Here is a 26,092-nt window from a genome sequence, read left to right on the forward strand (position 1 = left end):
CCTGTGTTTGTCTCTCTGTCCCTGAAGATTTGTTTTTGGATGCAATAGCAATTATCTAATTACCAGATGTCTATTACCTACTTTGTTTCAACTTTTCATTAGCTCTGTATAATTAGGTGATGTAATGTCTAGAGTGATACGTATTTTGCAACTAATGGGTATTTGTAACATGTAGTTACTGTGGGTAGAATGACCTATTAGACCCCCATAATAAAACAGAGCACAGAGGAGTATCAGAGGCTTTGAAAGAACCATCAGAGAGGATAATACTTTAAGCCCGGGGGCTATAAACAACTCACTGATGGCCAATTACTGGCCATCAGAGGAATGCAACCTCAGGAGCACCTCAAGTCCCTCTAGCCAGGCCCTAGGGGTAGCAAAGAGAACAAAGACCAAGGCCTCCAACATATGTAGAACACAAGCTACACAGTAAATTCAGGTGCAATATGGGCTTACAAACCAAGGAATAATAAGCCAAGCATAGAGCCTGTTAGCAAACATTAAAAAAGATCCCAACCACATCCTAAAGCCAGAAGAAAGAAACAATCAATATCACATTTCAGGCAAAGGGCTTAGGATACTGACAGGTTGTAAACCCACCAGTCTGACCAAAACCCATCAACCTTAACACATAGAGGGGCAATGGAAGGGCAAGCCTAACGCGAGAGAAAGGGGGAGACTAGAAAGGCTAGGGAGCTCTAGAAAGGCTAGGGAGATTGGCAGAGAGGAACCGAATGAAATTCAACAAAGGGATACTCTTCCTTCACCTAGGTAGGAATAACCCTCGGTACCAGTACAAGGTAAGGGTTGACCTGCTGGGAAGCTTCTGGGCAACCTGTGCCAGTGTCTCACCACGCTCATACAGAAGAATTTATTCCTAATATCTAACTTAAATCTACCCTTCTTTGACTTAAGGCCATTACCCTTTGTCTGACCAACACCTGCCCTTGTAAACATTCTTTCTCCAGGTTTCTTGAAGGCCCTTTCCAGGTACTGGTAGGTTGCTATGTCTCCCCAGAGCCTTCTCTTCTCTGGGCTGAATAAGCCCAACTCTCTGAGCCCATGCTCACATGCTCCAGCCCTCTGATAGTCTTTGTGGCCCTGCTCCGGACTCACTCTAACAGCTCCATGTCCTAATGCTGGGGACCTTAGAGCTGGATGCTTTCCTGCTTCTGACAAACGAAACAATTCCAAGATCATGCAGTGGGTGCTACTATTCAAAACAGGTGAAGTATGTACAATACTGTGAACCAAACCACTAACTGAAACATGTAAAGTCATTTATCACCTCTACAACAAAATAGCTTTCATGAAACTCAGATAAATCCACATCCTCCAAAGAAGAGCCTGACACCTGCATGAATTATAGCAACTCAGTCAAGTCAAAGCTAAAAAAATCCTTTTAAACATTTTGTAATAAATTTCATGGCCTCCTCCTTCAGTATGCATCACTTCAGGCACCCACCCAGACAAACCTTGATTAAGTTACTCCCCAGAATGTAGGTGTCTGTTGCTCACCCCTGATAACGGCTGTGTTCTTGATTCTCTCGTCTAAGTCTCGAGCACACACACATTTAAAAATACCTATTTACAACACAAAGCATCTCACAGACATAACTGCATATATGGATATATGCCTTCTTTAACTTCAACACTATCTGAAAGACTCTACCGCTACATTTTACCTAGAAAGTTTTAGAGGTGGTCTTTAAAGGTCTATCTGCTTTTGTAAGGTTTAAAAATAAAACCTTCTGGCATGGTTTTAAACCTTTAAGAGTTTTCTATCATAGTATAACCATACCACTTCCTCATGTACCTTTCAAACTCACATCAAGAAAAGCCTTGACTGTACACTTAAAAATATATGGACATATGGTTTGTTAACTTTAATTAATGGAACCAAAGAAGTATGTATCCATTTATGAAAACTCTTTCTTTATGAACTTGCATAAACTCTTCACCACTTAAAACAAACAACAAACAAACCACAGAACACTTAACATTTTTCCAAGGAAAAAGTAGGGGAGGAATCAATTGGAATAGCTTTGTATTCGAAATCATCTGTGAAGCATCAAAGTTATGTTTCTTGGCATCTGGGTTCCAGCTGTGGGATTTGGAGCTTTTTATTTTTTTAATCACGTTCCTTATTCCAATGAGGATGTACTTGATTTTGTGCCTTTATAGAGTTGGAAAGTAAATTCACCAGGGACTGTTCATACTCCCACAGGCTTTAATGGGGTCTCACTAAAAGAAGATTCAACTTCAAAGCTTCACAGGACATCTATTTACTGTATTTTGGTAAGAGACAATTTTACATTATAAAGCTAGATCTGAATAAAAATCTTGGTTATACTTAACTGAATTGCGTAAACCAGCCAACAAAAGTTCCTTGTATCCAACTAAAAAAAACCAGTCTCTGGTGGCAATTCTAACCAATTCTTTGATTTAGAAGCAAGTCCATATTCTTTTTTAAAAAGTCAGAATGACAAAAAGTCTGAGACTGACCCAGGTGCCCCTGATATTGGAGGAAGACTAAATTGACTTCAATGTGTTTTGCACTGTTTCAGCAGTGACCATCAAGCATTAAAACTACTTTCTGTGTCAGTTTGTGACTCTATATAACACGTAAGATGATTTTGAAGAGCTACAGTATTTTCTCCATTACTTTCAAAGTCCACTTACTTGACCTCTCATAGCCATCATAAACTTATTAGGGTGCAACTGGGGGACAAGGCATGTTTATTCTATTTTTTTAAATGTAATATAGTTATTGCCCAGTTCAGCAATTCCAAGAAGACCCCCACAGGAGCTCATCTTTTGTCTTTGACTAAGCAGACTAGGTGCCTTGGGTGCCCAAGGTTAAGAAACATGAATACAATGACAAAAAAAATGACTGCATTTTGACCAAACTTTATTCCAGAGAAACATAAAAATTTTTTTTGCTGCTTTCTGCTCTCTTGAGAGGTGACTCCACTCAAGAGAAAAGTGTTAAGGGACTAGTCCCTGACCTCTTCTCTGCGCTACAAATGAGCAAAGATAGCTAAGTTCAGTACAACTATTGATGAGGGACCCGAATCAGGGACATGAACCAGCAGAATGCTACAGGAGGGAAGCTCATGATCACTGTATTAAAGGCAGAAAGCAAATGCTTGCTGTCAATCAAGAAATGTGAAGAAGGGCAGACAGAAATCAGCAGAACTAAACATTAGGGAGAGAAAGGTCATTAGAAGCATCAAAGGTATAAAAGCTAAAAATCAATCCTGTTTTAAGCAAATCAGGGATGGAAAGATTGTTAGAGTCTGTAGACCTGATACATGGGGCATTTAGAAATGGCAAGACTAGAGCAGGCTGTGTTAGTTGAAGGCATTATGGAACAAATGGACAAAATAAAAATAAACAAAAAAGTCTCCAAAGATTATAATTCATGAAACAGAAATAAGTAAACTGACAATAACAGCACACAGCTTCTTGCTAAAAATTACCTTCTTATTTGAAAAATGGTAAATGTTACATCATTTTTAAAATCCTTCAAGTAGTTCAGGGGAATTAGGAAACAATAACGATGACATCTGAATTGGGCAAATCAGGAGAGATCATATATGTGCTGGCTTGGGTGGGATAGAGTCAATTTTCATCAAAGTAGCTAGTGTGAGATTATGTTTTACACTGGTGATGTTGACAACACCGGTATGTTTTCATTGCTGCTGAGTGGGACTTACACAGAGCCAAGTCTTTTTCTGCTTCCCACCCCATCCCACCAGTAGGGAGGCTAGGGGTGCACAAGGAGTTGGGAGTGGACATAGATGACCCCATGTGACCCAAGGGATACCCCATACCCTCTGATGTCATGCTCAGCAAACACAGCTAAGGGAAGAAGGGAACATTTGCAGTGATGGCACTTGTCCTCTCAAGTCTTTGTTACATATGATGGAGTCCCGCTTTCCTGGGCATGGCTGAACACCTGCCTGCCCATGGGGAGTGGGAAATTAATTCCTCAGTTTGCTGTGCTTGTGTGGCTTTTCTTTACCTGTTCAACTGCCTTTATCTCAACTCATGAATTTTCTCACCTTTACCCTTCTGATTCTCTCCCCTGTCCCACTGGGAAGCGAGTGAGCAGCTTAATTACCAGCTGGGGTTAAATGACTACAATAAAGCACAAAATTAGTGGATGATTTCCTGCTTTTTTTTATAAATGGAAGCCACAAACCTATCAGAGTCTCTGAGGGAGTCAATATTCATGGATATCAGAGGTATGCTGATACAGGTTATTTCAAATTCAAAAAGACATTTCACAATGTCTCTCAAAATCTTTTAAGAAAATTTGGTGCCACAAGCTAAGAGAAAAACTATTACCCTTTTACAGATAATTAACTGCTTAAAAGATGGGAAAGGGAAGAGAGGAATAAACGGTTAGTGTTCACAATGGAAGGTGGGTGAATGGCACATATTCAACAGCACAGGAAGTACTATGATATCTAAACCACCATCTACTTTCAGGAAAACACTCTGAACAGGTATGAACAGGGTATTGCAGGGGAAAAGGGAAAGGGTAACTATTTAGTTGAGAAAGTGCATACTTTGTACCAGGCTGGTACTGTGGGCAGAATGCAGTTCTAAGAACTAAACCCATCAATACATTTCCCCCAAATCATCAAGGGTGACTACCTTGTCAAAGGCAAAAGATTAATAGCCCATTGTCATCTCTACTTGTCTATTTTAGGCAAATCCCTTCTGTGACTTCAGCAAAGACAAAGACTTTGTTTAAAATGTTGCACTCTCACTATTTAAATTTTCCTTTCTTTTTTTTCTTTTTTTTTTTCTTCCACATTTCACCCTACCTGCCTCTCACAATTCAGAAAATTCTACTTACACATATTATTCTGCCTGTGAATTTCAAGTCAATGTAAGTTAGTTTTTCTTGACATGTTGGGGCTATCATGGAAAATCAGACTTGACTTTATAGTTAAAGCATCTCATATTGTTATACTTCAGTTTTACTTAGAAAACTAACCAGCAAATAAATCATCAAACATTCTGGAAATGAATGATTTCCCTAACAAAAGACAGCAAATGAGACTGCAGTCTTTACTTTTTTCAAAATTACATTCATGTGTATTATTTATATGACCCCCAGTGAGATTTGGTTTTTTGGGTTTTTTTAAAGGATTAATTCCTATAATCCATCATTTGCTTTTTTCCATTCTGTGTAATGGATCATTTTTAGACTTCATAGCAAATTGCTGATGCTAGATTTCACTGTGTGTCTAATATTCCTTTTAGCCCTCCATTTCAGAAAAAGATTATATGCACTGATATTACTTCTTTTTCTAAGTACTTTAAAACCTCTTTAACAAAATATTCATGCTGCTAAGCTCACACAAACGCTTCAATATGTGAATGGGGATTCTGGATCAGCTTTTCAATAAGGGATAGGACATATAAATTAACTATTTTTAATAGGGAGCTTAACAAATATGCAAAGAGGGTTATATGCTCCTATGTGACAGCATATAGCATAATTCTAGTTTTGTGAGCAACTGCCTGAAGATTTTTAAAATATCTGACTCTTTTCATGCTTTAAATAGAGTTAAAATACTTCATTACAGATTAAAGCAGGATTATAGGTCTTGGTTTTCTAGTTAGAGTAACAGTCAGCTCTCCTGAATTCTGCTGGCTCACGTCATTCCAGGCTGTGAGAAGACTTAGCTAAGTCAGGCAATGCTGAGAGAGTTGGGGGCACTGACCAAGCCTCATGTTTTCCATAGAGCTTGTGTTGACTGAGTTTGAGACAGAATAAACTCAGCTGTGGGAAACAAAATCTTTGCTAGTAAGAGGTACATTCATGGTGGTGTGACATCACCAGAACAGCAGTTTGACAGAGCCACACTATCCGAGCTCCCACGTTGCAGGTCTGAGACATAGACAGTGTTCTCACAAACGCTGGCATTCTTTATAAAGAATCTTGGAATCTGCCACTACCTTCATAAATAACCTGTATGTACTAAGAGTGGGGTTGTCTGTGAGTAAAGGAGCAATCATGGAAGGGTCTCTCAGTGCGTGCAGCGCAGATGTTGGCTATGTAACAGTCTCATATCTGACCTGGTGCCTGGCAATCCAGCCTGTGCAATCAGCAATGCTCACACGGCCTCCCAGGTGGCACATTGTGGGAGAAACGCCTGGCCATCCACACATCAAGAGGAACTGCACAAGGAGCCACCAATGAAGGATACCCTGAGCTAGGGACCATGAAGACATTTAGGGTCTCCTAGTACTGTGGTATTCTGCAGAAATGTTCACAATTTGGAGATTAGTATGTAAAGCTGTAACTTGCAACTTTTCTCATGCATCCAAGGGAGTTAACAGGGTTTCGTAATTCTGTGGCAGCTGAGGACCTGGTCAACTCCTCTTAATTTTAAATGCAAGTAAATTGCTAGCAGAGTTAGCGTGTCAATTCCATAATTTCTTGTCCAGTTTTCTTTATGGAGATTGATTTAAAGCCCAAAGAGATCAAAGTGAGTCTGTTCTTTCTCTGAATCATCTAGCTGAAAAATAAAGGTACAGGCTACAGCTGTTTTTCTCCATCTCCAACCTCTCTGACAAAGCAAAGCAAGAACTGCATTTTGGAGATGACATTTTTCTGGACAACTCCCAGTCTGCAGAGGGGCTTCATCAATTTCAAACAAAGATGAATCAAGTCCTTTATCTTCACAGAGTAGTAAGTGCTTCACTGATCTCTCACACTAGAAATTGTTTTAAGTAACAAAGTTGAAGATTTTAATAATGTAAACTAAGGCTATTACTATAGCTTCAAATTAATTAATCTTTCTCATATTTCGATGATATATCAAGTATTGCTGAATGAGGAAAACTCTGCTCTAGAATCTGTAGGATTAATAATTTTACTTTCATCTATATTTTCCAGAAGAAAATGAATAAGCTACATAATGTTGCTTTCAAGCACCATAAAGGGTTCCGATAAGGAGATTGTAAAACTAAAGCCTGAATTTCAAGCTGCAAGAAAAAAAAATCACTGTGCATGCTGGTAAATGGGCTCAGTGTTTGCATGATCTTATGGGCTAAGACATAACAGAAACAATCCCATCTACTGGAAAATTCAGGCATAAATATTATTCTAGAATGTTGCAATAGACTGAGTCACAACATTCTGAAGATACATTGTAAGTTCTAAACAAACACAATGAGAACATATGTTCCCCTTTTTTAAGGTTTGTTCAAGATACATATCAGAGGCTTTGAATAAAATAATGTCTTTTATTTGGTGGCTGTTTTATTAATGCAAAAGTCTTCTAAGCCAGCATCTGAATGCGGAAGGGACAAGGAAATCAACCCATGAGGAGAAAAACGGTATTTTTAATAACTCCATCAATAAATATTCAATTGTTTGGTTTTTTTTTAAATGATACTCAAACCTCCTATATTCTGGGTAAGAGTAAGGACCCCTGACACTTTTCAATGAAAAATAAAATCCTGCCACAGCCTAATAAATTAAAAATTACTATAATGATCTAAGACTAAGTGAAAGCAAAAGCCATCAGATTAATATTGTTAATTTACATGGACTTCCATTTAATTGCACTCTGATTGCTAAGGACTGCTGTCTATTAGCTCAGCTAACATAACAATCTCACTTTCTTCAAATGTTGCTGCAGCAGTGAGGCTATAATGGCAACAGTGAATGTTACTTAGTCTTCATACATCCCTCAATTTACCAAGGTCCAAGTGAAGAACACAAACAAAACTCTGTTTTGTGTAACCATCAAGTCTTTGTCTGAGCACACTTTCTGCTATAAAATGTATAAACACAATTACACTGCTTGCACTGCAGCATTTTAACTACAGGTGTGTAAACCTTAAAGGGACAAAATAAATCAGAGTGATGATGTGTTGTAAGGTGATTCAACAATCGCTCACAAAGAGGAACACTGGAGCATTTCTGGATCAGGCATGTTTTCCCTGGATATTGTGAAATGACTGCACTGAAATACATGGAATGCCTAAAGCACAGCTCTCAATCTGACTCTTAACAGTCAGAAAAATATTTAAAATTTCAGAATGTTATGATACCTGAGACTGGCTACAACTGAAGACAGATGTCATCTACCTGGAGTTGTGCAAAGCATTTGACACTATCCTGCATGAAATCCTTGTCTCTATATTGAAGAGATATGCATTGGATTGATGGACCTCTTGATAAGGACTTGACTTCATTTCACACAGAATCGTAGGCCATTCAGAGTTGGAAGGGACCTCAAAAGATCATCTAGTCCAACCCTCCTGCCAGAGCAGGATCGTTTAGACTAAACCACACAGGAACGCATCCAGGCGGGTTTTGAATGTTTCCAGAGAAGGAGGCTCCACAACCTCTCTTTCGGGCCAGATGAAGTACAGTTTCCCAGGAAGTATCCTCCAGGTTCAGTATAACTCATTAATTCATTCTAAAATTAGTGCAGCACAAAACCTCAACACTCAACATCCTTTCTTTTTTAAATTCCCCTCACAGTCAAGTCAAAAGGAAGTAAAAGTCCGTGTCTCATAATGCTGAGTCCTTGAGCCCAACGCTGTGCCTGTCGGGTGCAGACAGTTTCAGATACAGTAATGACCACAGTTCAAACACAGAGCCTCATATAGCCAGGTGCAAAGCATCACATCTAAGTAACAATAACAAAGACTATACCTCTAGCTTTAGAGCTGCTGAAAACAGCAACAAATAGCAGCAGCTGTGACAGGACACATTCAGTAGTGAATTTGGTGTTTTAAGAAAGTGTGGGAAATTATGGATTTAGCAAATCTGGTCTCCGATCTCTCATATATACAACTTCTTAAGTGGATGAAGGCAACTGTTTATCGCCTGGACTTGAGGGATACATTGGCTGTTCCCTGTACACAAAGCCCTGAGAAAGCTTGTGCACCGTTACAAGAAAATTTGTTTTCTATGTTTTTTGTTGATTTTTAAATAAGACCAGGACTAGGGGCAATGGCTGTAAACTGGAGAACAGGAAATTCCGCACTGACATGCGGAAGAACTTTTTCACAGTGAGGGTGACAGAGCCCTGGGACAGGCTGCCCAGGGAGGTGGTGGAGTCTCCTTCTCTGGAGATATTCAAGATCCGTCTGGATGCCTCTCTGAGTGATATGTCCTAGGGAGCTGCTTTGGCAGGGGAATTGGACCCGATGATCTCTCGAGGTCCCTTCCAACCCCTATGATTCTGTGATTCTGAATCAAATGCACACCATCTATATCACAGGTACATGTATGTCCAAGGCAAAGCTCTTGAATGTGATATTGTCACATTGGAGAACCCTTCTAACTAGGTATCAAAGAGATTTCAGATCAACTGGCACTGGTCCACAAAAGAAGTGGGACTTGAAAGTCCCCAGAAGAGTTTGCTATAGGAACCTCAAAACAAGGCTGCAGTCAGTGCCAATTGTCACAGATTGAACTGAATTGCCTCAAGTGTAGTAGTAACAGTTTGCCAGCAGTTGAAGGCTTATTTCTGAGCTTTAAATTATTTTTAAAATTATATGTTTCTCAAAAAATGGATGCTTCACACTGCTCTATGCAGGAAAGCAATTTTGTTTAGTCTCTTTTTGGATATTAAATAAATTAAACAGCAAAATGATCATTGGCTGTAGCTAAAGACTACCTTAAACACCTCACATTTAGATGTACATGCACATCAGTTCAACCAGTTAATATTTCCCTTGTATTTAATTTGACTACACACCAAGTTGATAACTCACTTTACGGACAAAGCTGAGCACCACAAGTACCATTAACCAATATGTTAGCATTTTCTGAAAATATTTATTGCCATTTTGATTTTTGTTTGTTATATCCTCTGTAGTTGCTTTGCTTTGCTTATAACTGCAATAGCATGTAGAGCATCAAAGACAGGCTCTACTCTGAAAACTATTCAAACATACAAAACCCATCTAATACTGGATGGAGTTTACATTATAGACAAAAAAAAGCATTGGAAAAGGAAATGAGCGTGAAGTAGGCAAATGTCGTGTAAGGGTAAAATTTTTTCTAACTCGTGTTTGTAAGAATGATTTCTGGTTTTGCAGTAGGTGATATATTGTTTTCTTCTTCTTTCACTCAAAGAAGTCAAATGGAAACTCAAAAGAAACCCCTATAAAAAGTATAATAGCAATCTTCTTTTATGGTCCCTTTTCTCTAGAATTCCTAAATTTGGAGCTTCTGAAAAGCTTCCATCTTCAAACTCCCTTTAAAAACTTAATGAAAGAAAGTATCTCTGACATTTGTTTTTCTAAGTTGTTTTTTTTTTCCAGTTTCTGTCATAAAAGAAACTTTAGAATATAAAAAGTTTTTGTTACCAAAGTTTTTTCTTCAGCATAACTCCAGAACATGGAAATAGTAATAACAACAACAATAATGATCATAATAAAAAATAGCAGCAACAACAGCAGCAGCAGCTATTTCTAACAACCAAAATTCCTCATTTTTTAAAATTCCACTTGCTTTGGTTGCTATATGGCAAGTATATATACACTTTACCAGTTTCCCATTACAAAAACTAAAATTCATGAATGTTAGCATGACTGGAATTAGAATAAAGACACATAAAAGTATGTCACCCAACTTAAGTCTCAAACTAGAATTCTTATTCTAGTAATAATTCTTAAAAATGTTATATTTTTATTACCAGCCTGAGGCAAATTCAACTGTGACTATATTCCTCTGGGGAAAAGAAGTATTTTCTGAAGAAAACGCACAACTTATCTGAGTACGCTGTAAAATCTCAAGATATTTGTCCTCTGAGTCATATTTGCACAGTTCACAGAATTCTACAGTTCCTTCTCTAGTGTGTGTATCACCTCAATACATGAGACAAATACCTGTTTTGTGATCCACGTAAGTTTTCTATTATCAGAATTCAGCTGCTCTTAAGTTTGGCTGTGATGGTACTATCCCTTCTTAGACAAATTTCAAGCACTGCTTTACTAAATTTGACTAACATAAAGACCTTGACAGGTCCTTATTGCTCCAGATTTTTATTTTGAGTTTCATCTTTTTGACCTTTAGGAGTCTCTGTGGTCTAATTCTCCTATATCATAATGATTTATGGTTCCCTATATTCCCTGTAAATGGTTTCAGTCCTAAGTCTCTGGTCATCTATTTTAGTTTATTAAGTGCACTTCAGCAAGAGATGCATCTTTAAAATATCATCACGGTTTTTTTCTCTCTGGAATATTTATATGCTTCATAAGATTTATTATTATCATCATTACTATTTTATAAGATGCTAAGTTTGCAATAATCACAGAGATAAAAATATTCACGTGTCTTGCTTGATTTCTGGCAGATCAAGCCAAGGGAACCAACTGATGAGAAACACGCAAAACGCACATAGCACAGGCAGTAGCCACCACAGAGTAAGAGCAATGCAACCAAACTAAAAGGAAGGAAAAACGCTCAGTAAAAATTATGAGGGACGCATCAGTAGGTGGACACAGAAAGCAGCCATGAATATGGTAAAAGCTGCAAAAGGGGAACAGCTAAATGGATTTGGATTGACTATACTGCAGTGTCATAGCCTGGTGGCAGACTGGAAACAGAAGAGAGGTTCTACTATGACATGAAATCTAGTTCCTTGATACTGCTGGCAAATGACCTATAAGACTTCCACTCTTAAGCCTTATAAAACTAGCTGGTTTTCTCCCCTGACCCTCCACTGAAAAATAGTTCTAAAAACATGGAATGGGCATGGTTGAAAGGGGTCCTTTCATGCGCCAAAAATTTCTTTTAATTTAAAGATTAAATGAAGCCTAACATGGTTATTATCTTCTTCAATGACATGTTCTCCAGCCCTCTTTTTTTCTTTCACACATTTTATGAACACAAGTCCTGACTTTACAGACCACAGACTTGGAACTACCCAGCAGTAGAATGGCAACTTATGCCATTCAAACATTGTGAAAGTGTCCCAGAGCTCATCCTCACAGAAAGTAAAGAAATCTGGAGAGGTTCCTTTTAGATTAAGGCTGTTCAATGGGTGAAAGAGAATTTTGGGCATTTTAAATCCTTAAGTCTATTCTCAGTTATGACTCTAATTCACTCAGTGGAAGTTTGGCTCAGAACACCTTTTATTCCAGATCTGATATCCGGTAGACAGGGTAGATTACTAACACTTTCATTGCAAGGTTTCCTGAGATTATTTAGCTTTGCAAGTGCAAAAGAGATACTTGGAATAAAAGGTTGTTTGCTTGTTATTTTTTTTAAATTAAGTTCAGGAAATATCTTTCACTGCCTCATTTTAGTATCACTACCACCATTAAAGATGGGAAATTAGTAGTAATAAGGCACAATAATTTTTCCTTTATTCACTATGGTAAAAATCCATAATTCTAATTGCTTTGAAGGATATACAGCTACAACAATAAACCCAAAAATTTGGTTGAAGCAGAAGAACCTCTGACGGATAAAGTTTTGATATTTTTGCTTCACATTCATTATAAATCATTTCTTATAAATATTTGATTTATTCAACAATTACAAGAAGGCATAAAAATGTTTCGGATTACTCTTTTCATTAATGAAACAAACTCTTAGAATAAAGAAAGTTAATTTCTTCTCCAGGTACATTTACTGACAAGGTCCTACCATGGCTGCAGAACTTCTGACTCAAGACAGGTAACTTCCAGGTATGAATTCACAGAAACTTAAAAAGAACTTGATATTTTTACCCAAGTCCTTTGTCTTGTAAGAACACCGGTTTTACAGAGGATTTCTGCCATATGTGGGTTTCCATGGGTGCCTAAGTATTAGCAAAATAACTATGTACTCCAAAGCTAAGTGCTTTTTTGAAACCATCAATGACATAATTTTCTAATTAACAAAAAAAAAAACCCCTAAAATATTTCTATAGCTAAACTGGTAACTGTTTTGTGACACTGCAGAGACAACATAAGACTGGTAACAAATTACAAAACGTAGTTAAGCTCAAATCTCTTATAGTTAAGAGCTGCTTAAACTAAAGATTTTCCTACTTTTCTCATGAAGCTTTCCGAGAAAAATCAGTTACTTTTTTTTTCTTATCTTTCAATTTAGGCCATGGCAAAACAAAATACTCCTTTTTTTTTTTTTCCCACAGACAAAGGTAACTGAGGCAGAAAATATTCAGACTGCTCTTTTCTAAGCTTGTCAGGAAGGTTTAATGAGACATCTAGACTATAGGTCTGGTTTTTTGTGTACCATGAGGAGAAGAATAAGATTTTGGAAAACTTAGTGTAATTCTAAGTTACTAGCTTCCTAAAGTTCAACCGAAAGATGAGAAGAAACCTGTTGGATGTTTTCAATCTACTGAAAATACAATTCTACAACCAGAAAAAATGTAGAGAAAAAATCCTGGGAAAAATACACAAAAATTTAGAAAAAGGTAATAAATGATCCTTTCTTCAATATTGAATTACTGCCAGTCTAACAAATAGACCACAGATGATGACAAACCTCAGAACTAATCTCACTCTCCAAAATGAAGGCATCTGAAAATTGGTTTAATATGTGAAAGGAAAGGTATTTTTCTTCTACATTTTTAATATTCTGGAACAAAAATGGGTACATGTTCCTTAGTGTGCAACATAAGGCCTGGCCATTAAGCTCTAAATGGTGTGACAGACTAGAGGTATGCCTTAACAACTGATGACAGAACTGTAGCCCCCTCTCTTCTCTCTCAATCACTCTAACAATTGCTGAACCTCATCCCCACACAACAAAGTGAATTCCACCAAATTCCCATCAGGAACTGATAACTCGAAGAATGTAACCCAAGTCCAGTGCACATGCACCCAGACCCAAGGTCAACTTAAAGACAAAGTGTGGAGGGGCTTGGACCCTCTCTAAACTCTCAGGGACCCTCTGGAGATGGCAATGGGCATGCGTCCCACTGCCAGGTGGAAGGTGTGGCTAGGCCAAGGACTTGCAATGAGACAACACTCTAAAAAGGAACATTCCCCCACTGGACAGAGAAGACCTATTGCAATACAAGAGGAACATACCCCCATTGGACCTGAAGAGTTATTGCAATATGAGAGGAATGTTCTCCCACTGGACCTGAAGACATCGGACTGATGGGACACCACAGTTCTGCGACGGTAGCTACTGCACTTTCTCTCTCATACCCCCTCACTCACTCTCTTTTCCACTCTTTTTCTTCCCCCCTTCTCCTGCAAATTTGTTATGGGCTGAATAAAGTAACTTGGTGCTCGAATTCATTTTGAGTCTTAACTCTGTTTCCGAGAATTTGAAGACCTGGTCACGAGAAGACCTAATTGGACCTCACTCAGGAGTTAAGCCCAACCGCCCCCAGCCACCCAGAGTGGTCTGAGGTCAGCTGAAGCGCAAGAGGGTTTAACCTCTGCCAAAGTAGTCTCTCTGATTGTGGATTATGACACATGGCTAAAACCAAACATTCTTCCTTTAAGTCGTGCTCACTCTTGATCACTGTGGAAATTAACATCGCTATCTGTCATTCACCAGCAGAATCTGTCTTCTGCAGCTTTGGCCACTTCAAATTTTCCCCCAGGGTATACTTTCTACATAATACCTCCTTCAGTGACAATCCACCACTAGAATTTAAATTATCATGAAAAAGCACCCCAAGATTCATCTTCTGGTAATCACCTAGAGCTGCTAAGACACTGTTTCAGGAATACTAACACCAAGGTTATCTTCTCAGTGTACCGCAGTGAACATGTCACCCTGTTCTCTACACGTCTCTCTCTGTTTCCCTCCTTCACCCATGTAATACTATGCATCATCTCACCTTCAAGAAAGCATCACCACATTTTGGTGTTCCCATAACATGAAACCTACCACTTTTTTTTTGTTCAGTAATAAGAAAAAGCCCCTATATGCTTTCCCATATGTGTCTCAATAAATTTGATATCCACAAAGCACTTCCATTCATTCTGAATTGTCCCACTTTAGCCTCAAAGCCTAACAGCTGCAAGGCTGCTGCCATACTAAGATCACTATTGCAATTCACTTTTGCTTCATTAAGGTCATAGTCTAGATGATACTATAAAAAAGCTGAATTATTGTTGTTTACATATTTCTCATAAACTGTGTGAATCTCAGTGCACACAAGCAGCAGAGACACAAACACACTCTGGTGGGTGGCTCAAGTTAGGGCCAGAGCATACAGGCACACACCGATGCCCTACGGACGCTGGGACCTCCATGGCACATGGCCATATATATTTGCCAAAGGGGAACCTGAGAATTACTTACCACGCTGCAGCCAGGACAGTCAGGACCATTTTCACATGTCCTACGCCGCGCCTGGATCCCTCCTCCACACTGAGCAGTGCAGCGCTCCCATGGACCCCAGCCTGTCCAAAACACATGAGGGGGGCACAACAAATGCTCATTGCAGTACCTGTGAGAAGAGGCAAAGAATCTATTTAGTACCAAGTCAACATCTCCCCCAAAAGTCCTTTGGCTGCTTTATTCAGATAGACATTTGTACAAGGAAATATTTTATACAAAGGGCCTCTCTCTATTCATAAAGCACTGAAATAACAGTTGTCACACTGCACAGTGTTTAAACATTTGAGGGCTGGGGGTTTTTAGGCTGCTACTGAGTGGGTGAAGTGTTTATTTGCTTTATTCAGTGTCTTTATACAATCCATGTGATACAACCATGCTATTGTACTGTGAGCACGTAAGCAAGGTTGACAACTGCTTTATTAAAAACAGTTGTGTCTATACAGATGGGTCAGAGGAAATGAGTCAACCAAACAGAAGGCAACCATTTATGCAACCAGTCTTTTATCAGTCTCTAGCTAAGCATTGATTGAGATCCATCTCTATCCTCTTCAGAGAGTTAAACTTGCTTTTTGCTTTCCACTGTGTCTCCACTTTTATGGGTAAAATAAAAGCTAAACCATTGATTTTAGGTATAAAGAACTGTACTGTTTTCATGTTATTACTTTATCTGTTAAAGGGTGTTTTTTTGCTATTATAATCTGAAGAATTTCACAGTGGGCTGCAAACTGATTCAGAGGCCTACTAGAGGTTCTTGAGGAAGCATGAATATTTTACTGTCATTATTGTAATGTGACATTCAAACATGTGGGAATCCCAACCTCTAGTGAGTTTTTACATTTTTTGTATAGCCCTAAAACTCCTGATTTTTTTAAGCATGCCATCCAGTAACTCCAGCAGCATGCACTGCTTAGTAAGGACCCTCTACATAGGTCCACCAGTACATGTGACTGGGGCTCAAAGAGACTAAGCAGTTACTTCAGATAAAGCAGTCACAACTGATAGTCAGAAAGCAGATGATTCTGAAGGAGTGTTCTAATATTCTGTGGATGTGGCTGGGTGGCTCTTGTTCCATCTACTGACTGTCGTGAACAAACAAATCAATCCATTACAATATTTCCTCATTTTTCACACCAGCTATCTAAAATTCACTGCCTTCTTGCCATTCTAACAAGTTTCCACCACTTTGCACTCTCCTGCAATGAAAACTGACTGTAATGCTTCAGTAACTCACTTTCTACAGAAAGAGAAATGACAATATAAACTGTTGTCAGTTTCAACAAGAATAACCATCAAAACTTTTTTTTTCCCCAGAAAGCTCCAAGATCCTCAAATTCTAATTCTTCATTCCCAAGGAACTTGCATGTTTAGAATTCCATGGGAAAAAATATGCTTGTGTTCGCAGTGATTTTATCACATATGCTGGAGCCCATGAGTCAGAATTTGTCCCTAGGCTTGGGCAACTCTATCAAAATTTAAAGTGTTGGGAGCAGACTAAATAGTGGAATGACATTTAGTTTTGTGGTCTGTGTGGTTAAGGAAACTATTAACGGTTTGTATTTACTTCCTCTGTCATTTACTAGTAAACTGAGGAAAAAAAATCCCAAATCCTCAATATTTATGAATCTGCTGTCTCAGAATTCTTCAAGGCATTATTTGGGCAAGTGCTTTTCAGCAGTATCTTGTACATAAAATACCCTTTTTTCCTCCTGCACTTTGAATATTTGTAATTCACAGTTCACATTATGCTATCACTAAAGATGGAGAGGGATGTTCTCCACCTGTGTATTCTTCCCCCAGTGCTCCACATATTCTTTGTCACTAGCAGTCATGTATGTGAATGTGAGTTTGTCTCCGTGATCCTTTGCTGAGAACATGTACCCAATGAAACATATGTGTAATATCACCAGTTATTTAGTCTAATGAGTATGTACCTTGCACAATTTCATCAGCTCTTAATGGAAATGCACTAAGTTAATTTGGGACACACAAGCTAGATAAAGCAATTCTGCCATGAAGTTATCAATTACTGATACTTGGCCATGCAAAAAGTAAAATTAAATGTGTTGCTCATCTTGCCTTATACCATAGGAACTTACAGCATAGCTGTCTATAAATGAAGTAGTCATCTAACTGTGAGCAACAGCTCATGGAAAGAAACAGCCCTTTTAAAGACATGATTTATGTCACCCTAAGGAAAATGCCTAATACAGATCATATAAAAGCAGCCCTCAATATACTGATTTGTCTCCATTGATTATAAAGGCTGCACAGGAAACAGACATCTCAGCTCCCATTACAGCCAACAGAAATTTTGTCAATACAAGTTATGGAAGCTAGAATAATTAATTTGATCAAATGTAGGACTATATAGTAGGGGACAAATCACTCTGTTGTCCAGAGCCTGTATTGACTAGATTTCTGCAGACTGGAGTAAAAGTTCAGACACCTGTCTCACGCATAATCACAGACATTAGTGGACACATGAAGTTAGATGTAACAAATCTCACTTAGATGAGATTCACAACACTGCAAAGTGTCTCTTTTAATGTCAATGTGCCTTATCATCTGCTTGCTCACTTAAGCAGAAGACAGAAAAGAAAGCTAATGACTGATTCAGTAAGGCAAGCACTTCAAAGGTTGGCAGACTCTCTTGACCAACACTATTTAGATGTGCAGTTGAAACTACAATGTGAAACTCAATAAAGCCCTAAAATGACAATGAAAGTTTCAATGCCAAAGTTAGGTTCAATTTAGAAAAACTGGGCCTTAAAAAAAAAAAAAAATGTAGAAAAAAAAAGCCACAACATACACGTAGAATCTTATTTTCATTTCAGCCAGCCAGCCTCTGAAAACATCAGGTATGTTTTCACAGCTAGAGACATCCCTGCAATTGATCTTTGAGAGCTGTGCTACAGCATGGGGCTTTGAGCCAAGTTTCATTATATCTCTTCTTGGCTGCATTTCAAGTCACTCAGCAACCCTTTTCCCCTTTTGCTCTTTCTTCCCCTTTTAATTTTGTTCTCAGGACCTACAGGGCTAACATTTTACAGTAATTCAACAAGACATGCAATGCAAGAAACTTGAATCTGTGAAACCGCTGCCCTCTCCCCTAATCTAACTGCAACGAGGTCAGAAGGGAGAACAGGCTAGAGAAATGTGCGTTTTGTACAGTGACCCTTCACATTTCCCCTTGCAGCAAATCCAAGTTCAAATGCCCGAAATGAAGGAATTGTTATACTGGGGGAAAGGAGAATGTCCTTTGTCTAGTGGTGTCCAAACACCAGTTCCTACTGTAAATTTTAAATTTTTGCTCCAGGCACTTCCAGTACAGCTGGAATTACTCTTGTTCCTATGCAGATACCATCCTTTTGTAAAACACCAATCTACTTCAGTGTTGCCACACAGTTAAACTAAGTAGCCCGGGATAACTGAATGACAGTTAGAAACGTCTTTTTATTCCACAGAAAGAGAGGCTATTCAATCTAAATACATAGTTCTTAATTTTTAACTATATTATAGTAGCATGTGCTCAGGCAAAAAACACTTCCATCACTGTCGGCCCACTCCTATGCCATATGCTGTTACATGGCCGGTACTTGTGATTACCAGCTGGTGATTTACTGGGAAGCACAGGCTACACTGAGATTGATGGGAATGCTGGATTCCTTTAATTGAAGGCAGAGACATCACACACACACACGCTTTACTGGATTGAGATTGCTGAATCAACCGAAGTCCCCACCCAGGAGGCTGTGGAAGGCAGCAGTGGCCTGGGCACATGCTCCCAGGGACTTCTGTGGAAGGGGAGGGAGCAGAGAAAGCAAGGAGGATGGGACCACACACTTCCCAGCAGACAAGACAGCCATGGGAGTACAAGCAAAGGCCAAAGCTTCGTGGTGTTTGATCTGCTCTGTTGAAGAGGACCAGGCTTGTTCACACTGCTCAGAATCAAGCAGTGCTACACAGAGCAGGCAGTTGACTCTCAGCAGTTCTTCCTTCACATGGAAACAAGCCCAAAAGCTCTGAATATCTGCTGAGCATTGTACAGAGAAAAAAAAAAAAAAAGTGACAATATGTACTGCTTCTAATCTTCTTATATGCCCAAAAATTTCCAGGGCTTTCAAACATTGACTCCTCATCTGCAGCCAACAGATTTCAATGTTTTTTTTCTTTCTATTTTTACTATGTAATAAAAGATAACTCTACCCTCATTAAAAGTAGGAGATTCTCATTCTAATGTTCCTCATTTCTGCACAGATAGGAGGACGACAAGTGGACTTAATAAACCCATATTCAAATCATCTTCCACAGAAAGGACAAACATTTTCACTCAATGAAAAAGTCAAGACAGGATACTATAGACCTTATAATCTAAAACCTAGATATATTCACTGAAGCGGCTGGAAAGCTTTCTCATACAGAAAAAAAAGGGGATTTTTAAGCCCCTAAGGACTACATCAGGATGTCTTCCATCTGGAGTATTAAATGCAAAAATTATTTTATCTGATTAGGAAATTTTGTTATTAGGAATTATTAGGAAAAATACTCCCTCTCCATATTCTGTCCAAATGGATATCAGCTGCACTTTTGACCTATTTCTACAAGGCAAATTTGCTTTGTAATAGGAGTCTCTGCTTCTATCTCTTAACTGTTTTCCAGCACAGCCACAGCCCCCGCCTTAGCAGCAGAGCATGCAACAGCTTAACCTATCTGCAACACTTTAAATAGGTAAATACTGTCCCTGATTACAAGGGAATGACTAGCCCTGAATGACGAGCTGCCTGATCCATTAGCTCTGATAACATCGTGGCTTTCATGAAGTAAAACAAACATAACCAAGTAAAACAAACATAACCAAGGCAAACATTTAGCCCTTAATGTATGAACAAACACTCTCAAACTGAATATGCATTCACCTCTGCAGGTGAATTTACCTCAGCTATGCACTGACTGTTCTGTGTTTGCTTTCTATGGCCTTATGCACTGGTCTTCTACTGAAATTGCTGTTTGCTGAAAAGCTGTTTCAAAGATTGACCCAACGTTGGCTGTGGAAACTGAATCCTGTGTTTGTGCCCGTGAAGGTGAGAGGAATATGCGCTTTTATAAAGATAAATGCACACTATGTGTAAAACAACTAAAACTAATTTTTACTAAGACTAGATACACATTTATTTTCCATATGAGCTGGGCCGTTAAGAAAGTAAAATGGTAGAATGGTAGGCTGTTTAAAAGCATCAATAAATTTAAATGAAAAGAATCCAAGAAGCTGTTTATTGGTACTCTCAATACAAAACTGAGGTGAAGGTTTCTTAGGAGCTGCTGCACATAGAGTATTTGCTCAGCCTACCTAACTGTACTGGGTCCAGTTCTCAAAGGAACTGTTTCCATTTGGTGCAGATGAGACTCCAGTGGTACTGGAGTAAAGCAGTGAATTAGAGCTACTCTAAATACCAGCACCCATTGCCCTCACAGCTCAAAACTCTTGACAGGCCAAGAGAGCTCTGAGGACACTCATATAACCCTACAGGCCCCAACACACCTCACCTGGGAACTCTATCCACACCCATGGACCCAGGAGCTTTACTTAAGCTCTGCCAGGGACCTTCAACCCCTGCCTGAGCTGTGTTGTTAGAGAAGTGATAGACCTTGCACCTAGCCTGGTAAGAACCCCATAGTCCAGACCTCAACATGTGGACTGGCTTCTGGCCTTAGCCCTGTTGCTATAGACCTGCCTGGTGATCACTGAACCTGATCCGAAACTTAGCCTGGTGCTTGGCTTCCCAGCTGGACCTCAGTCCTGTCTCATCATCACATCACCTTGGTTGGATCTGGCCACAAACTCCAGGCTTGCCAGGCTCCCCTGCCGAGAGTGGTGGGATGAGCCCTGCTTGGCAAGTTTCCCAGAGCTCTCTGCTTTTTACAGCTCTGAAGAGATTTACCCAAGTACTCAGACACTGACAAAAATCCTGGCAAATAACTGATGCTTCATGCCCCTAGCCGCTTTACAAATTGTATTAAAAACTTAGTAACATACAACACCTTCTGGAAATAAACTTCAAAAATGCTTTTTAAAAATGAAAAAGTATCAGCATGTTATGGATAACCTAAAATCTGTGTAGAGGCAGGAAGGTCATCTCTGAGCAAACTAGTGAGTGAGAGAAAGGTGCAGGGCTGGTGAGAATGAAAAGTGTTTAAAGGAGACAGGAAAAAGCAACAGAGGGACTGTGAGAGAAAAAGGCATCCTGTGGTAAACTCACAGGCACATACATCCCAGACTGCTGCAGAATTGGATGAAAAGGAAAAGGACAAGTAACCTGCAGGCTATAAAAGCAAAGCAAAGTTAGCCTGCTCTTCCTTCAGAACTGTTACATACCAAAAAATTCAACCCTTCTAGGATGCTATAATTTCAACTAATTTGAAATCTAAGTATCACTTTCCATTTTTTAACTGGTTTTTTGTGCACCCAATGTCTTGCTATTGGACATTTTCTCCTATAAATCTGGAAGTATTTCTCACAGTTTTCTGTATTTCTCTGAAACTCCTTATTGGTCATTTATTCCACGTTAAATTTACGTCCACGTCCATCACCAAAAAGCCTATCCAAACTAAACGATTTTCTTCTATATTCAGTCTCACTGTGTTCTGCTCTAGACTGACCTCTCAGTTCAAGTAAATCAATAACCGTTATTCATGCTGGGACAGAGCTATGTAACAGAAGATATAATCCATATTTGTTGGTGATGGCTTTTTGGTTGGGTAAGGTATTTTCAGAAAGCAATTTGCAAAATAACAAAACGCTCTCCTTTGTGATGAAACGGCAAATATTCATGGCTCAAACAATGAGAAGTGTTCACACTTTCTGTGAAACTGATCTTTTACATTTACAGTTAGAAAGACCAGGTCCCTGACAATCTGTTAATGCATAAATTTGTGATGCAACTTCCCTTCAATGGCATCTCTTCATCTGAAGAAATACCACAGTTGGTGTATAATTAAATCCATTACTGATATTCATCATAAAGGTTACTGAATCCTGTTTTCATCCAACAGCAATATAGGATACTAAATCATCTATACAGAAACACTGAAGTACTGCAAGCAGATACTCAGAGGAAACATTTCTTGGAATAAGATGTTTCCAAATTCTTACACCAACATTAGTCTTTTGCTATCTAGCTTTTTGCCATGCCTTGGGAAACAACATAATACATCGAAGAGCTGCAGTTTATCTGAATACATTCTAGTTTGATTTAGAGAAATATATAATTCCTATTAAATATCGTAACACTCAAGTACATGTAAAGTATATTAGAGTACATGTAAAATGGAATCAGAGGCCTGAACTTCACATTCTGAGCCAGTGAAAAGACACCCAGACCAGTGTCAAAGCGGTAGATGGTGAAATCAAAATCTGAACTGACTTGATGTGCTCAGGAGTTAACATATATACAAACAATTGAAAAGAAACCTGAAACCTTACTAAAAGATATTTGAGTTCAAGGTGTATTATATTTATTGAATATATAACAAAGCCCTTGAAACCTCCTTTCATGTTATATAGATGTTTAATTCATTTAAGAGGGAAAAAAAATGGACTTGCAGCATCAGTAACATAGTGTTGTGACCTTACTATATTTTGCTCTGAATTCCAAGTCTTGAGGCTGGGTGAGTTACTATTCAAACGCACTGCAATCAATTTTCAAGGAGAATCAATTTTCAGGGTCTCAAGGGACAGCAGCACGTTGCTTCAGCACAATTCTCTGGCACTACCAAGAGCTCCCAGCTGGCTTGGGAGGGATCCAGCTAAGTGAAAGATGAAAGAACTGCTACAGACCCACAGCCTTGTTAATGGGAATACTGCTCCTGTGCAGCAACGGAGTTAAAGAGAGAGTGAAAGGAAAGGGAAGAGAAAAACAAGACAGGTAAAAGAGGAAAATGTCCTGTGGAATACAGCTGAGCAGAAGGAATTAAAACAGCCAGTAGAAAAAAAGAGAACTCACCTCTCCTCACGATTCTGTCCCACACAGACGCGTCCTCCGTGTCGAGGGGTTGGATTGCTGCAGGAACGCTGACGCACTTGAAAGCCTATTCCACAAGTGGTACTACAAGGTGACCAAGAAGTCCATGGTGTCCAGCCTCCATTTCTGGTAGAATAAAAAGCTCAGGCTCTGTCATCTGTTATACATAGCGAATGGCTGATTAGGTGTGACTGACAGCAGAATCTGGCCCATTAATATTTCTGTAGAAGTCATTAATACTTCACTGTGTTCCATTTCTTAAATACTAAACTAAAATAAAGGCGCTCTGATCCTTCCAAATTCCATGCGTCGTAACCAGCAGCTGCTAAAATGACCCCATTACACAAGAAAGTACAAAGATATGAAGCTGTTTGGTTATTTTCAGTCACTTTATTCTGGGTAAACTTCATTTGCAAACACTTGTATCAAAGTTCTGAAGATAATAATTGGAACAATATGTAATTAAAAGTTATTTGTGGGGTTTTTTTTCCCGTAAGATTAAAATGTCAAGTTTTGCTGCTTCTTCTGAAAGGAAAGTGAGGGAAAGGAGGTTCTTATCACTCTCTACAGCTACCTGAAAGGAGATTGTAACAAGGTAGGTTTTGATCTTTTTTCCCAAATAACAAGCAATAAGACAAGAGGAAATGGCCTCAACTTGCACCAGGGGAGGTTTAGATTGGATATTAGGAAAATTTTCTTCTGCAAAAGGTTTGTCAAGCATTGGAACAGGGTACCCAGGGATGTTGCTGAGTCACCATCCCTGAATGTATTTGAAAGACATGTAGATGTGGCACTTAGGGACACGATTTAGTGGTGGACTTGGCAGTCAGTGTTAGGTTAACAGTTGGGCTTGATTTTAAAGGTCTTTTGCAACCTAAATGCTGCTACAATTCCATGATTAATCAAAATGTATCAGTTCACTATTTCAACAGGATTATCTGATAAGGTTACAATACCCTATTTTAATGTAATGGAAAAAAAAGCTAACAGAAGTCATATGCTGTACATTTGTGAACTGTTAGAAAGAATGCTGCTATCCCTACCTGATATACCCTAGGGAAAAAATAGTAGACCAAACATCTCAAAAGGAATTTCATACCCTGTCCTAAGCAAAAAATGATGCATTTCAGCAGTTCACAAAACCTTTTGATGGCTAGCTTGCAGGACCTGTATTGGTAGAAGACAAACGGAAATCAAGAAAAATAAAACTAAATTATAATGAGTTCTTGAGGCTTCCTAAAAAAAGCAAGAGTTAAAATAGTGCCTCACTTAATTTTGAAAACACTTTTTAACACTGAAAATGAATTAAATCCAGTAATGAAAACGACATGATTATTAAAGTAATTTATCATAAATATTACCAATTGAAATTTCACTCGAGTCTTGTTATTATAAAGGATGTAAGGGCTGATAACACAGGAGAAAGGCTTTTGAAGAAAAATAATCTGGTAACACAGACAAAAAAAGTAATGTCTGACCCAATTGGTAAAAAGAACAAAATATCTGTATATACATAAAGTCTGGGAATTACTAATATAGCTGTGTTAAGAGAAGTAGGATGTTAAAATAGTAGTGTAATACAGCCAACAGTGGTACATGAATCAAATCTCAACTACTGTTCCAAACTCCCTTCTAAACCTGACAGCCAGTAGCTGTTGTTTGATTGTTCGGTACCTCACAGCATGCCTCTCTCTTCTACCGTTCTCCTGACCTGATGTTATAAACTATATTGGTATATTTTTAATAATTTCCCTGAAACGGCCTATTTCCACTTACAGACCTTCCAGTTATCTTGTGCAGAAGAAGAATCAGTTTTATTCACTACCATGACACGCTTCTGAGATTTGAAAAAAAAAAAAATAATAAAAAAAGCAGAGACAAAAAGCAGAAAGATTCACTGAGAATAAGCAGAATGCAAAAGTATATAAGTATCAACTTGCAATTAAATATGTATTATGTGTTAAGCATGAACTCCTAATGCAGTTCAGAATATGCAGTGGCCTGAGTCTCTTTGGAATGACCAGTTTTTTCTGGGAGTGGTTGCGTTCCTGAGGAAGACAAAAGAGTGGCTAAAAAGCAGCATACAAACTTGTAGTAGATTCAGGTGTCGTGATACAACCGAAAGATTATAATGAAAACATTTTCCCAAGCGGAATGGTGGAAACACAACAGTGACATGACAACTCCAGACCAGCTAACCAGTTCTGACTTCCAGAAAAAAAAGGTTTATGACTTACAGAACTGAGAAAAAGTATCATACTTTGGATATTACCTAACATTGGCATTTTTCTTTCCGAGATTTTGTTAAAGTTAGCTAAGGACAGTATTACTTGGCACGCAGCATTTGAAATTGCTATTTGCCATCTGGCTCATTCTCTTCCCCACAAAGTCTGAGAGAGACTTTTTAACGTCTCATTTGCTTTGAGCTGTTTCATACACAGAACAGGATTAGTGGATTGAAGGTGAGATTTCAAAGGCCAGGTTCTATTTGGATTGAGTTAAAAGCTTTCAAACCATAAGTGATGGAAGCTGAAATTGTTTTGTATACCTGGAACAGTTGGCAATCTCCATAGTTGGTCCTTCACACAGCCAACCTCCGCACTGAGGAGCAGGACTGTCACACACACGTGTCCTGCAGAGGCAGGAGCCAATGCTGGTACCATCAGTGTGGGTGCAAGGTTTCCACTGCGACCACGTCCCGAAATGCCCATCCACTGTCAGATTCCTCACCTGGAAACAAAGACAACAGAGAGCCTTGCTT

The 26,092-nt window shown here is 38.8% G+C and overlaps 1 protein-coding gene across 1 annotated transcript in view; it reads right to left on the reverse strand.

Annotated features, from left to right (window-relative positions):
- Window positions 1–26,092, reverse strand: part of SEMA5A (semaphorin 5A) — a gene marked incomplete at both ends in the record, with an annotated part of 337,833 nt that overhangs the window by 58,824 nt on the left and 252,917 nt on the right. The window contains 3 exon segments of the mRNA XM_084260169.1: window positions 15,275–15,422; window positions 23,314–23,457; window positions 25,880–26,061. Coding sequence (XP_084116295.1) covers window positions 15,275–15,422; window positions 23,314–23,457; window positions 25,880–26,061 — 474 coding nt within the window.

This window comes from Gallinula chloropus (genome assembly GCF_964237585.1).
Source record: "Gallinula chloropus genome assembly, chromosome: 2".
Classification (NCBI taxonomy): domain Eukaryota; kingdom Metazoa; phylum Chordata; class Aves; order Gruiformes; family Rallidae; genus Gallinula; species Gallinula chloropus.